This window comes from Oncorhynchus gorbuscha, linkage group LG06, assembly GCF_021184085.1.
Source record: "Oncorhynchus gorbuscha isolate QuinsamMale2020 ecotype Even-year linkage group LG06, OgorEven_v1.0, whole genome shotgun sequence".
Lineage (NCBI taxonomy): Eukaryota > Metazoa > Chordata > Actinopteri > Salmoniformes > Salmonidae > Oncorhynchus > Oncorhynchus gorbuscha.
In genome coordinates this window covers 61,236,032-61,250,060 of record NC_060178.1, presented here as the reverse complement: position 1 = coordinate 61,250,060, position 14,029 = coordinate 61,236,032, and the positions used below count along the sequence as shown (strand labels likewise).

At 41.0% G+C, this 14,029-nt stretch overlaps 1 protein-coding gene across 4 annotated transcripts in view; it reads left to right on the top strand.

The window, feature by feature from the left end:
• Positions 1-11,742, top strand: part of LOC124038190 (cullin-9-like) — a 39,057-nt gene extending 27,315 nt beyond the window's left edge. For 3 of the 4 annotated variants that reach the window (XM_046353733.1, XM_046353732.1, XM_046353731.1), the window contains 14 exons: positions 134-279; positions 400-529; positions 778-980; positions 1,161-1,414; positions 2,237-2,612; positions 4,945-5,085; positions 5,301-5,465; positions 5,702-5,865; positions 6,040-6,133; positions 8,265-8,450; positions 9,698-9,815; positions 9,928-10,061; positions 10,203-10,294; positions 10,404-11,742. In XM_046353733.1, coding sequence (XP_046209689.1) covers positions 134-279; positions 400-529; positions 778-980; positions 1,161-1,414; positions 2,237-2,612; positions 4,945-5,085; positions 5,301-5,465; positions 5,702-5,865; positions 6,040-6,133; positions 8,265-8,450; positions 9,698-9,815; positions 9,928-10,061; positions 10,203-10,294; positions 10,404-10,611 — 2,411 coding nt within the window. In that variant the 3' untranslated portion in view covers positions 10,612-11,742. Of the gene's footprint in view, positions 1-133; positions 280-399; positions 530-777; positions 981-1,160; positions 1,415-2,236; positions 2,613-4,944; positions 5,086-5,300; positions 5,466-5,701; positions 5,866-6,039; positions 6,134-8,264; positions 8,451-9,697; positions 9,816-9,927; positions 10,062-10,159; positions 10,295-10,403 lie in introns of all 4 variants that reach the window. The other variant, XM_046353734.1, reaches the window with a different exon arrangement.
• Positions 11,743-14,029: the final 2,287 nt, after the last annotated feature.

Sequence of the window (14,029 nt, the reverse complement as noted above, 5' to 3'; positions counted from 1 at the left end):
CAGAGACATATGCCTAGTTTCCTGAAACGAGTCACGTTTGCCAAAATCTCATCAGAACCAGTCCGTTACAATGGCATCTTTCAGAACGAAAGTGCTCGAGGCTAAACGTTGAGTGATGTGTGTTTGTCTGCAGGCCAGTGCATGTACAATCTGACCCACAGTAAGCCCCGGCGTTTACAGTGGACCTGGCTGGGCCATGCAGAGCTGCGCTACGGCACCTGCACTCTCTACGTCTCCACCCTGCAGATGTACATCCTCCTGCAGTTCAACCACCAAGCGGTAACTAGATGACCGGAGGGGGTACAGTGCAATGCACTATGGGGAGTTGAAGGAATACATTTTCTCCTTTGACAATGGGCTGTTGTCTCTGATACTACCGCCTGTTGTATTTTATTTCAGGATGTATCTGTGGAGGCTCTTCAGCAGGCCACAGGCCTCTCCCCGACAATGCTGGCCCATGCTCTGTCTCCCCTCACAGCAGGGAAGGGCATTCTCACCCAAGACAGCCCTGACAACAATCTTGTGAAGGGTGAGCTCCTGCTTTGTCTTCCCCTGGCTAGCTCTTTCTCTCTGAGCCTTTCATAAATATTCTATGGAGCTACTGTTGATCCCTGTAATCCATCAGATTTTGTGACATTGCATTTACATTTTTACTGACAGACCTCATCTCCTGCATTGTTCCCCAGTGAGATTTTATTTTAGTGACCATTTTGAAATTACTGTTGGCATTTGTCGGTGGAGTTGCACTGAATGTATAGTTTTGTTCTCTGCTCATAGGAGTCCTGAGATTGAACAAAAAAGCTCTGTCTCAGAGTTTGGAAAACCACAGCTATTGCTACCTGCTGCCCAAGCAGACCTACCTCAATGTGGATGAGGATGCTGCCCGCTCGCTGGAGAGGAAGAGGAACTTCATCTACTGCCTCATCATCCAGATCATGAAGGCTGAGAAAGAGATGCACATAGACAACCTGGTGTTCAGAGTAAGGCCATGTTTCCTCCCCATGTCCTTTTTCATGTGTGAGCAATGGAGATCCTCAACTGAACCTATGTAGGGGTAGTAGATGTCCATCCCTCTGTGGTTCGGGACCAGCTTTATTTGATGGGCCAGATACTAGCAGCTGGTGTCTTATGTACTACTTTTCTCACTTGTCCTCCCCCAGGTGTTGGACACGTGTCAGAAGCGGGAGGTGACTCGTTCCCCGGGCTCAGTTCGTTTCAGCTGCAGCACTACAGACGTGCTGTCCTGCGTCATGCATGTCATCAGCAAGGGCTACATCAGGCGCAACGAGGACAGCCCCCACATCGTGGAGTTCCTGCCTGAGGACCCCTCCACTCCCCAGAAGGGCCAAGCGCATTTCTCCTTCAGCAAGGCTGAGCTGAAGAATAACCCCAGCAGCAGCAACGCTGACATCAGGTGTGCGGACTGGCCTTGACCTAGTGGGGGGAAAGAATTTTAATGTGGATGGCTGGTGTGGCCTCTGGGGAGATTCTGTATCTCGGGGCTAGTTTGGTTTTTGACTTGTAGGGAAGGAGAGTAGACTAGATTAACAGGCCTTTTCCATTTATGTCCCACTGCCTTAGGTATCGGATACATGCTTTAATAAATAACCAATTGGGTTGAGGTCTTCAGTCCTTTTACAGCACGTATTTGTGACATACATGTTCTCCTTCTGTCCTACTTAAGCTTTTAAATGCACTTTGACCTTAACTGTGGCTGCATGGCAATGCCCACCAATGTCAGTAATTTCATATTCAGGATGGCCACTGATGCTGTTCATCTAAGCCATTACTTTCCAAGAAACCCATGGCTCTACTCAAACGATAAATGCAACATAAAAAATTATCTAGGCTCTTATACAATATGTTCAGGAACAGGCAAAATATGCCAGTGAATGTTTTATTATAAATAAAGAAAATTGATCAACTTTGAACCATGCTTGTTGCTTTCTTTGTGTTATAATGAAATAGTCTAGAAATGTTCTGTGCGGTGAGATTTTCTAACAAAGATTCCAAAATCAGTCACGCTGTCATTAAAATCACACTTACTACTAACCTGATGACTAAGTTTTGCTTGTCTATAAGGATGTTATGGTTACTCACTAAGTAACACATGCTTGTTCTCTTAAGAGAGCATTTCCAATGTAATCATACTAAACTCTGACACCCTCACTTTTAATAAGTTAAGATTTCCATAGTTGTAAAGTACCCTTGTGACCCACTGTGTCTCCTCCTGCAGCTTGGAAGGCATCATTGCAGCCCCTCCGAGTGCAGAAGATGGAGTCCTGGAGGCTGTCCTATTGTCCATGGGCCGGACCATGAACCAGGAGGAAGTCCGGCAGCTGATGCAGCGCACCGTCCAGCAGGTCTCTGGCACTCTGAGTTTGGACCTGGACTGGGCTGAGCACCTGTTGGTCCACTGCAAGTGGAACGTGGATGTGCTGATCCAGCGTTACACAGACGACCCAGACTCCCTGGTTTTGGCTGCCGGGCTAAAGGGCCTGAACCCCCAGCCGCCCCCTAGCCCCGTGGCCAGCTGCCCCGTATGCCTCATCTCCCAAACAGGGGAGGCAGAGCCTGCCCCCACCCTCTGCTGCATGCACTACTGCTGCCGGGTCAGTCACCTTACACATTTTTGTACCCCTTTTCAGACTGTTACATTTAAAAAAATCTTGCACGGATACTTTAATTCAAAAGTCTAAGCTGTTGGGGAGCGAGGGTTCTACACTGACATGGAATCGTTTTAAGATGGTCATACTATAGATCATTTAGCTATTTGATTCTGAATTTCAGTACCCCTTCAGGAATAAAATATTTATTTGATAAAATATTGAATATGTTAGTTACTACTATAGCCTAGAGAAACGCATTGAATAACACATTCATAAATGGTTAAAAAAAACAATCGTAAGGAACCAGATTTAAGTGTTTGTCTTATCTAGAAGATATAAGAAAGCTCAGGAAATGTATATATATTTTTTTACATATTTAACTCTATTTTTGGAGGGTTTAGGCATAAAACTACCTTCAAACTTCTGTTATTTAAATATTTTTTAAATAAACTGTACCTGTTACCTTCAGACGAGTCCTGTGACCCTTTCTGTAGTGGGTCACATTAGTTTGTAGCCAGCTGTTTGGACACTACAAACAGAAATTTGCATGTCAACGGTACTGACTTCAGACGAGTCCTGACACTTGTGGGGGTTTGTGACCACTATTGTGTACGTGAAAGTCTTCCCCCTTTCCATAGTGGTCATAAGAGTTTGTATGTCAAACTGTTGGGACGCTACAGACGTTACGTGAGAATTAACTTAAGGATGAATGACGTTGTACGTAATGAGTAGTAACATATTCTCCTAATTCATGTGTACAGTTTGAATACTTTCCGAAGGCACCGTAGATAATCATCAAATGAGTCCTTTGACAGCCCCTTTGACTTTTCACATTTTGTTACGTTATAGACGTATTCTATAATTGATTCAATTGTTTTTTTTTGGCCTCATCAATCTACACACAATACCCCATAATGACAAAGAAAAAATAGGTTTTAACCAATTGTTTTTGTAAATGTGAAATGAGTTTTTATTTTTTAATTATTCAGACCTTTTACTCAGTACTTTGTTGAAACCCCTCAGGCAGCGATTACAGCCTTGCGTGTTCTTGGGTAGGACGCTACAAGCTTGGCACACCTATATTTGGGGAGTTTCTCCCATTCCTCTCAAGCTCTGTCAGGTTGGATGGGGAACGTTGCTGCGCAGCTTTTTTTAGGTCTCTCCAGAGATGTTTGATCGCGTTCAAGTCCGGGCTCTGGCTGGGCCACTCAAGGACATTCAGAGACTTGTCCTGAAGCCACTCCTGTGTTGTCTTGGCTGTGTGCGTAGGGTCGTTGTCCTTTTGGAAGTTGAACCTTTGCCCCAGTCTGAGGTCCTGAGCACTCTGGAGCAGGTTTCATCAAGGATCTTTGCTCCGTTCATCTTTCCCTCAATCCTGACTAGTCTCCCAATGCCTTGCCTGCTGCTGAAAAAACATCCCCACAGCATGATGCTGCCACCACCATCGTAGGGATGGTGCCAGGTTTCCTCCAGATGTGATGCTTGGCGTTCAGGACAAATAGTTCAATCTTGGTTTCATCAGACCAGAGAATATTACTTCTCATAGTCTTGAGTCATTAGGTGCATTTTGACAATCTCCAAGTGGGCTGTTATGTGCCTTTTACTGAGGAGTGGCTTCCATCTGGCCACTCTACCATAAAGGCCTAATTGGTGGAGTGCTGCAGAGATGGTTGTCCTTCTGGAAGGTTCTCTCATTGCCACAGAGGAACTCTGGAGCTCTGTCAGAGTGACCATCAGGTTCTTGGTCACCTCCCTGACCAAAGCCCCTCTCCCCTGATTTCTCAGTTTAGTCGGGTAGACAGCTCTAGAAAGAGACTTGCTGGATCCAAACTTCCATTTAAGAATGATGGGGACCTTCAATGCTGCAGAAATGTTTAACCCTTTGCCAGAACTGCGCCTCGACACAATCCTGTCTCAGCCCTACGGACAATTCCTTCGACCATATGGCTTGAATTTTGCTTTGACATGCAATGTCAACTGTGGGACCTTATATTGACAGGTGTGTGCCTTTCCAAATCATGACCAATCAATTGAATTTACCACAGGTGTAGTCAAGTAGAAATATCCCAAGGATGATCAATGGAAACAGGATGCACCTGTGCTCAATTTTGATTGTCATAACAAAGGGTATGAATACTTATGTAAAGGTATTTTTGTTCTTAATAAATTAGCAAAATTACTAAATCGGTTTTTGCTTTGTCATTATGGGATGTGTGTAGATTGCTTAGGACATTTTTGTTTTATTTAATACATTAGACGGCTGTAATTTAGCAAAATGTGTAAAAAGTCGAGGTCTGAATACTTTCCGAAGGCCCTGTATGTTTCCTTCCTACAGTCTTGCTGGCAGGAGTATCTCACGGCCAGGATTGAGCAGAACCTGGTGATGAACTGCAACTGTCCAATCACAGACTGCCGTGCGCAACCTACTTCTCAGTTCTTCTTCAACATCCTGACCGACAAAGACACCATTGCCAAGGTCTGTCCCCCACACAACTCAATGAGAGAAATACACTTATTTTAACCCAAAGTGTTATGTCACATTAGTCTAGTTGTCATATGAAGTGCTGGCTCAGTTTAGCATGGACATTTCTGTCCAGTTTTACAATGTTTGTTTGCGTCTCATGAGTTTAAAACGGCAGTACCTATCCTTTCGCTGAGTCCCTCTGATCCTGTCCTCTGTTTCTCCTCCAGTATGAGAACGCGCTCCTCCGGGGCTACGTGGAGTGCTGCTCCAACTTGACCTGGTGCACCAACCCCCTGGGCTGTGACCAGATCTTGTGCAAGGAGAACATCGGCAGCATGGGAACCTGCTCAAAGTGCTGCTGGTCCTCCTGCTTTAGCTGCAACTTCCCAGAGGTTAGCACTGAGCTGTCATACAGTACACAGCTTCATGTCTTCATTCTCATTTGTGTGTTAGTGCTTTAGTAAACACTTTTGGGTTGATTTGTAATATTTTTACTTTAATGGTATTGATTCAGAAATCCATATTTGTATGGTTAGTGATCAAACTTGGTGTAGGGTAAATCTATCGATACATTTTTCCAGACACTCAAGCAAGCACAGAGTACAGCTTAACCTCCCATCTTCCCCAGGCTCATTACCCAGCCAGCTGCAGTCACATGTCCCAGTGGATGGATGATGGTGGCTACTACGAGGGTATGACCATGGAAGCCCAAAGTAAGCACCTTGCCAAACTCATCTCCAAACGCTGCCCCAGCTGCCAGGCCCAGATAGAGAAGAACGAAGGCTGCCTTCAGTAAGTGTAAAGCTACTGGACCCATTTTAATCCTCAGCCCTGTTCTGTAGATTTTGTGTGGGTTTTTTTTCTTTTTCTTTTCTTTTTTCCATCAAACCATTTCAAGGTTTACCAGAAGTATGTATTGATTTATAGATTTCACTGTTACTACCACTCCATTTGTTTTTCTTCCAGTATGACCTGTGCCAAATGTAACCATGGATTTTGCTGGAGGTGTCTCAAGCCATGGAAACCAACCCACAAAGATTACTACAACTGCTCAGCTATGGTGAGTCCATATGACTTGATTCAATTAAGTTTGCGCTTCATAAGATTTAGTCCAAATGCAAAGGGTTTCCATGAATTGCAGAGTATTTTCCCCTTTGGTATGTGATATGATCATCCATGTCCAATCCTACATACTTTAACTTCTCTAGGATCCTGGCAAACATCCAGTGAAAATGCAGAGCGCCAAATTCTAATAAATTACTATAAAGATTAAACTCTTGAAATCACACATGTAATACACCAAATTAAAGCTACACTTGTTGTGAATCCAGCCAACATGTCAGATTTTTAAGTCTTTACGGCGGAAGCATACGATGCTATTATCTGAGTATAGCACCTCAGCAAACAAACACAGACAATCATATTTCAACCCACCAAACGCAAAAATAAAGATATATTTTAAACCTTTGAAGATCTTCCTCTGTTGGCACTCCAATATGTCCCATAAACATCACAAATGGTCCTTTTGTTTGATTAATTCCTTTGATATATATCCAAAATGTCAATTTATTTGGCACGTTTGATTCAGAATAACACCGGTTCCAACATGCGCGACATGTCTACAAATATCTCAAAAGTTACCTGTAATCTTTGTCTAAACATTTCAAACAACTTTCCTGATACAACTTTAGGTGTTTTTTAACGTAAATAATCGATAAAAGTTTAGATGGAAAAAACAGCGTTCAATACCGGAGGAAAACAAAGTAGAGCGTGCTTTTCAGGTCACGCGCCTCTAACAAAGAGTACACTTCCCTCTACACTCTTTCTTAACCTCTTGGAACTACCCCTCCCGGATCCAGGAGAATTGTCATCAACTGACACTAATTAGCGTAATGCGACGTACAAAAAATATTACTCGAAAATATTCATGAAATCACAAGTGAAATATATTGAAACGCAGCTTAGCCTTTTGTTAATCACCCTTTCATCTCAGATTTTGAAAATATGCTTTACAGCCAAAGCAAGACAAGCATTTGTGTAAGTTTATCGATAGCATAGCATTATGACTAGCTAGCAGCAGGCAACCTGGTCACAATTCAGAAAAGCAATCAAATTAAATCGTTTACCTTTGAGCTTAAAATATTTTCACTCACGAGACTTCCAGTTAGATAGCAAATGTTCCTTTTTGAAATAGCTCCGTTTCTTCTTCACATTTGGCTGAGAAATCAACCGGAAATTGCGGTCACTACAACGCCGACAAATATTCCAAATTAGATCCACAATATATCGACAGAAACATGGCAAATGGCAAATGTTGTTTATAATCAATCCTCAAGGTGTTTTTCAAATATCTATTCAATAATATATCAACCGAGACTGGTGGCGTCTTAGTAGGATAGAGAGAAACAATGGCCGCATTTGTCTTTTACGCACAAAACACTCTGAGAGACTTCAGCTGACCACTGACGCAATGTTGACGTTCAGGCTCATTTTTCAAAATAAAAGCCTGAAACTATGTATTGTGACACTATACACATTATGGAAGCCATAGAAAAAGTCATCTGGTTGATATCTCATTCACTGCGCAATAGGGACGCATAGGAACGCTGAGCTTTCTAAACAAGAGTCCCTTCCCGATAGGATTTTTCTCAGGCTTTCGCCTGCAATATCAGTTCTGTTATACTCAGACAATATTTTTTACAGTTTTGGAACTTTAGTGTCTTACTATCCTAAGGGGTCAATTATATGCATATTGTAGCATCTTGTCCTGACAAAATAGCTGTTTACTTTGGGGATGTTATTTTTCCAAAAATGAAAATGGTGCCTCCTAGATTCAAGAGGTGCTGCTTAATTTCTCAAAGGAAAAACCTCAACCAATTTCTAAAGAATGTTGACATCCAGTGGAAGCGATAGCAATTGTAAGCCTGCCCCTTATAATTCTGGATCCCAATGAAAACTCATTGAAAGGAGTGACAACAACAAAACAAAAACCTATCTGAATGGTTTGTCAGACATCATTCAAACAGTTTTAGAAACTTCAGTGTTTTCTATCCTATCCAGTTTACTTTGGACACGCTTTTCATCCGGATGTGAAAATACTGCCCCCTATCCCGATTAAGTTAATACAAAACTAAGTAATAAACAAAAGCTCTGATTTCCAATGCAGTGATATTTTTTTGGTCTGTCTGCAGGTGAGTAAAGCAGCAAGGCAGGAAAAGAAGTTCCAAGACTACAACGAGAGATGCACTTTCCACAACCAGGCCAAGGACTTCGCCATCAATCTGGAAAGCAAAGTCTCCTCCATCAATGAAGCCCTTCAAATGAAGTCATTGACATTTGTTATTGATGCCTGCAAAGTACTTGCTCAAGCTCGCAAGGTAAGAGGAAGTAAACTAATAGGAAAATAACCAACTAATCTGTTGCGACATTGAAGCAATACAGTGTCTCTTGTGTTAAAGAGCATTTTGGAAAAATATACCAGCATGTGATTTCACATACAAGCCGGGGTGAAAGGTGGTCCGGTACTGTGTCCTGGGAAAATAAATAGTGAGGTTATTACACCATTATTTAAACTTACTGTAGGTCAGCCGCATGACAAATTAGCAAATTGACTGGAAACAGAGTGGTATACGCTCCAAAATGCGTTGTGGTTTGTGGAGAACAGTTACATTTTGGGAAGGTGGAGATGAGTGGCTGAGACCGAGGCGCGCATGGACAACAGTGGATGCATAAAGTGTGCCCTATGACAAATCGTAGAATGTTATTACGGGGCGGCAGGGTAGCATAGTGGTTGGACTAGTAACCGAAAGGTTTCAAGTTCGAATCCCCGAGCTGACAAGGTACAAATCTCTCATTCTGCCCCTGAACAGGCAGTTAACCCACTGTTCCTAGGCCGTCATTGAAAATCATTTGTTCTTAACTGACTCACCTAGTTAAATAAAGGTTTTTAAAAAATTAAACAAATAACGATAGGTGTTTTGTAACTAATGTCTCTTTCCATTCATCAAATTGCGGGTGCACTGTTGGTTTGGATGCTGAAATTATTTTGTGAGTGGATAATGTGTGCGTATTCTACAGGAAGGCCTTTGTTAAATGATTGATTGAATGAAACACAATGACTGGTTGTGTTTCTGCCACATTAAAAGGCATTGACTGCGTGTCCATAAGGCTAGGGGGATGGTGAGCTTTCCTTAAAGTAAATTGAATTGCATATTCCAGTCTAAAGAAATCAATAACATAATTATAATTGGGCTACTACACCAGAAAGCATGATTTGGCCATAGAATAATTAGCGTCTAAAAACGTATATAAAAGCTGTCGATTTTGTTTTATATTGCATAGCCTACAGTCGAAAGGACCCGCAATGTGCTGAAAATGCCAAATATATGATTGCGTTTTTATTGATTGGTTTGTCAGTGTCTGCAGGGTTCTCTATCCCGTAATTTCTGTAGTGTGTATATAAATAAAATAAAAACTAAAAGTGTGCACTCACTTGGGTGTCCCGTTAAGAATAAGAAATAAAATCTGCGTTCACCCCTGCATACAAGGTTCACAATGAACCTGGTTAGTATTCAAAAAAATATCCATATGACTAATATGGACCTCTTGCTTGACTGCCATGTAGGTGCTGGCCTACTCGTGTGTGTACAGCTACTACAACCAGGACACTGAGAAAATGGATGTGATGGAGCAGCAAATGGAAGCCCTGGAGCTTCACACCAATGCTCTACAGATCCTGCTGGGTAGGACCTTCATGAATTCTAGGAAAATCATAGTAAGATTTTGTCAAAGCAGATTGCTATTGATGATGTTGCAAGCCTCATGGTTAAGTTATCATGTCCCCCCCCCCCCCAGAGGAGACCCTGTTGCAGTGTACTGATCTAGCGTCCTGCGTCCGTCTCCTGAAGCCTGAGCACCTCAACACTGGTTTGGAACTCATCCGCCGCATTCAGGAGCGTCTGGTGGCCATTCTACAACACTCGACCCAGGTAGGGACTGGCGCGCACATACACTCTGAAGAGCAGAACATAAAGTGTGGTGCTAATACTTACAATACTTACTGGATGCATTGTGGTCCAATCAACAGCAAATCATTAGGGTTTCCTCCTGTCTGGTCTCTCCAAACACAGGACTTTCGAGTGGGCTACAACTCCAAAACGGGACAGGAACAGGAATCTGCTCAAGCTTCAAATCTCTCTAAGACCACAGATGCCAACAAAGCGTGAGTACAGAACATTTTGAGAAGTGGATCTCCACATTAACATCTGGATCTAGTAGCATGTTTTTCCTGATTTTCTGTGCTCAAGATGAGACTGGTGTTCTCTCTGCAGGGCTGGAGCCTCTGAGTCTGGTGACTCTGACAACAACAACAACAATGAGGAGGAAGGTGGAGATGAGGCAGAGGAGGATGATGAGTATGACGATGAGGAAGTCCTCGAATGGCATGAAGATGATGAAGATGACATAGACGAGGACGACTTCTTCTCTGATGACGACGAGTCTGAAAACCTTGAGAGGGATTTCAGTCCTTTTGACTAAATATCTGAAAATATTAAAAGGAAGGAAATGTCAATCTGTGCAGGCACTGCAAACACCATATAACTATATTAGAAAGAGTACTTATTAAACAAATATCCATTAGAGCGCTTTGGTAACAGGAAAGCCATGGTCTTGTTTAAAGTGAGGCTGGCTGTGAGCCTTCACATTTCCATTCAGCCTGTTTTGTGCTGATCTTTCACAATTTTTGTCCCATGCCACAACTGCAATTGTTAGGGGCTAGGGGCGTACACTTACTTTCCTCTTATTGTTTATCAAATAGGTTTGAAATCCTAGAACCTTTCATTATTTTTCACATGACTGTTTTGAAGCCGATGAGGGTTCCATGATCATCATGCATAATGAAGGATCCCTGTAAGAAGATATATTTGGGAGGTGTGGCCGTATACTTCGCGGAACAAAGCCCATACTTTTGTTTAATACAGATGCTGCATTTTGATTTATCCAATAAAGGGATTTATAATCCAGTGCTAGGATGGCTGTCTTAGTTTTAAGTTAATGGTTTTTATATCTGTTGTATACTGACATGTTGAGTTGGCATATGTCGTTCAAATGGTTTGCCTTGGTTTATTTTTTAATACATGGATATATGCCTTCAAATATTATAAAGAACACAATCAATTGATTTCCATAGTGAAAGTTAATACTGTTCAATTATATTTGGTTTGTTTAGTAGCCTACTAAAGACATCAGTTAATACAATGTTTGAAGAGTGAAAAATGTTCATGCATCTGGGTTAAAGGGTTGCAGGGGGTGTAAGATATTTGGTGTGTATGGCAACAAGCCACAGCCCATCAGACAAATCAGAAACATGTCGCCACTTCTTAACCTCTGCATATAACGGATTGAAAGGATCATAGCTCATGCATTATTTGCAAAGCGAAAACCTACATGCTTTTTTTTCTTGCTGGAAAATAGCATTGATTTTTGTACATGTCAATGTTCATCTGTTTAACGGGTTGAGAGGTATCTGATATCTCAACGTACTTTGCTCATTGAAGTTGAGATATCCTTATTCATACTGAGCATCTTCCAAAATGTTATCTTTCTGATCTCATTGTTGAAGTTGTGCATCTTCAGCTGACTAAATAAATGCTTTTTTCTGCTACCGTACTAGAGTGATTTCATAACTGTATTACCTGATTTAAATTAGAAGCATCCAGCGAGGCAACCCACTTTCTTTTCTCTTTTATGAAAGTCAATGAATTAAATAGACCAGTGCGTAACCACGGGCAAAACCGATTTGATCAGTTTAGATAGTTGACATGTAAGCTATATTTCGTCTGCAATATTTATTGAAAACATACATTTGCACAATGACCACTTCTCAAATACATCGTTGCAGTTGTTGGTCAGCTAGCTAACGAATTTTAGCCATATTAGCATTCATATGAAATCCGTCATAACACACGACATGGTATCAAATGGATGACCTGCCCTAAGACTACCTCTCAAGACACTTACAGCACACCATGTCACAGGAAGGCAAAAAATGTCAAGGACATCAACCACCTGTGCTACGGGCCTATTCATCCCGCTATCATCCAGAAGGCGAGGTAAAGTACAGCTGCATCAAAGCTGAGTCAGAGGGATTGCAAAACAGCTATCAAGGCCATCTGACTGTTAAATAGCCATCACTAGTCGGCTTCCACCCGATTATTCAACCCTGCACACTAGAGGCTGCTTGGAATCACTGGCCACTTTAATAATGGCAAGCTAGTCACTTTAATGTTGACAAACCGCTTTACTCTTTTCATATGTAAAAACTATATATTATAATGTGTTTCAGTCAATGCCACTCTGACATTGCTTGATCTAATATTTATATATTAATTCCTTTATTTTACTTTTAGATTTTTGTGAATCGATACTACTGCACTGTTGGAGCTAGGAACACAAGCATTTCGATAGACCTGAAATAACATCTGCTAAATATGTGTTATTTTATGAAACAAGCTGAATGGAGCTATTTACCATTCCCCACGTGGCAGTTTCTTGTCATTCTTGCTAGCAATCTGGCCATCCAGAATCACAACAGGCTAACTTATTCTCCATGGAAGCGCACACATCGTTTTCGTGACGTTGACAGACCATAGAAATGCATTTACCAATGTCTACATCCGTTTTTTCCGCATTTATTCTATTAAAGACACCTTAAAACATACTTTTAAATGATATTACATTAGATAAATATACAAATTAAATATAACACTTTTTCCTTAAAGTACACTTTAATGAATGTTATTGTCCCCACTACAACAAAATACTTAAATGCATGTCATTTTGTCCTTGAAACATGTAATTGAAAAATGTAGAATTCCATTCATTCCTATGGAGGACTGCTCCGAATGGGCAATACCAATATGGCCGAATGGTGGCTCGAAAGCCTTTTTTATTTTTTAATATATTTTTTATTAATAACAAAACAATATATAAAGCACATGAGGGAACACAAGCAAACATAGATTACAGACAATAGACAATTGAGCTAGGGGGTACAATATCACATTACAATTACACAAGGACCTTAAGGGACATGCATATACTTACAATTCTAACAGCTTTTTTGTTAGTAGAGCATTTAACAGTCTTAAAATACAGTTCAATTTCTTTTTGTAGGGTACGAAAATGTGGTTTTCTGTTTGTAAATTTACATTTAGGTATATGAAATTTGGCCAAAAGAATAATGAAATTAATTACATAAAAATGATTCTGCTTATTTCTACTGTATGTAAAGAATCCTAACAGTACATCTCTCCACAATAGTGTAAAATCTTCATAAATGTGTTCAATTATAAACCTACTGATGTCTTGCCACAGTTTTCTTACATGCATACAATGCCAAAAAAGATGCAAAACTGTTTCTGGGTGGTCAATACAAAAGGAGCCATTTGAGTTGATGTTTTCCTTAAACTTCTTCATATAGTGGTTGGCAGGATAATATTTATGAATAATTTTAAAGGAAACTTCCTTAATTTTGTTAACAAGTAGGTATGTGTGTAGCAACATCCACACTTCTTTCCAAGAGATATTATCAATAAATCCATTCCAATAAGGCATGACATAAGGTATAGATACAACATCCTGCTGAAACAAGGATCGTATTGCTCTGTTGTTGAATGGACCAAAAGAGAAACAAATCTTTCCTACTGATGAGTCAACAGGGTCAACAGAAGGTAGGCTCTGAGGGTCAGGTCTTGACATGTTCCTGAATAACATAGCAACACCTGAGGGAATGGCATCTAAAACAATTGCAAAATCTTTAGGTGTTACAGGGACCTTGTAGAGTGATAAGAATTCTTTATAACTGAGTAAAAGACCCTCTGCATTTACCAGTTGGCTCACCAATAGGATATTATTTCGGAACCAATATTCTAAAAACAGAGAGGTATTTTATACA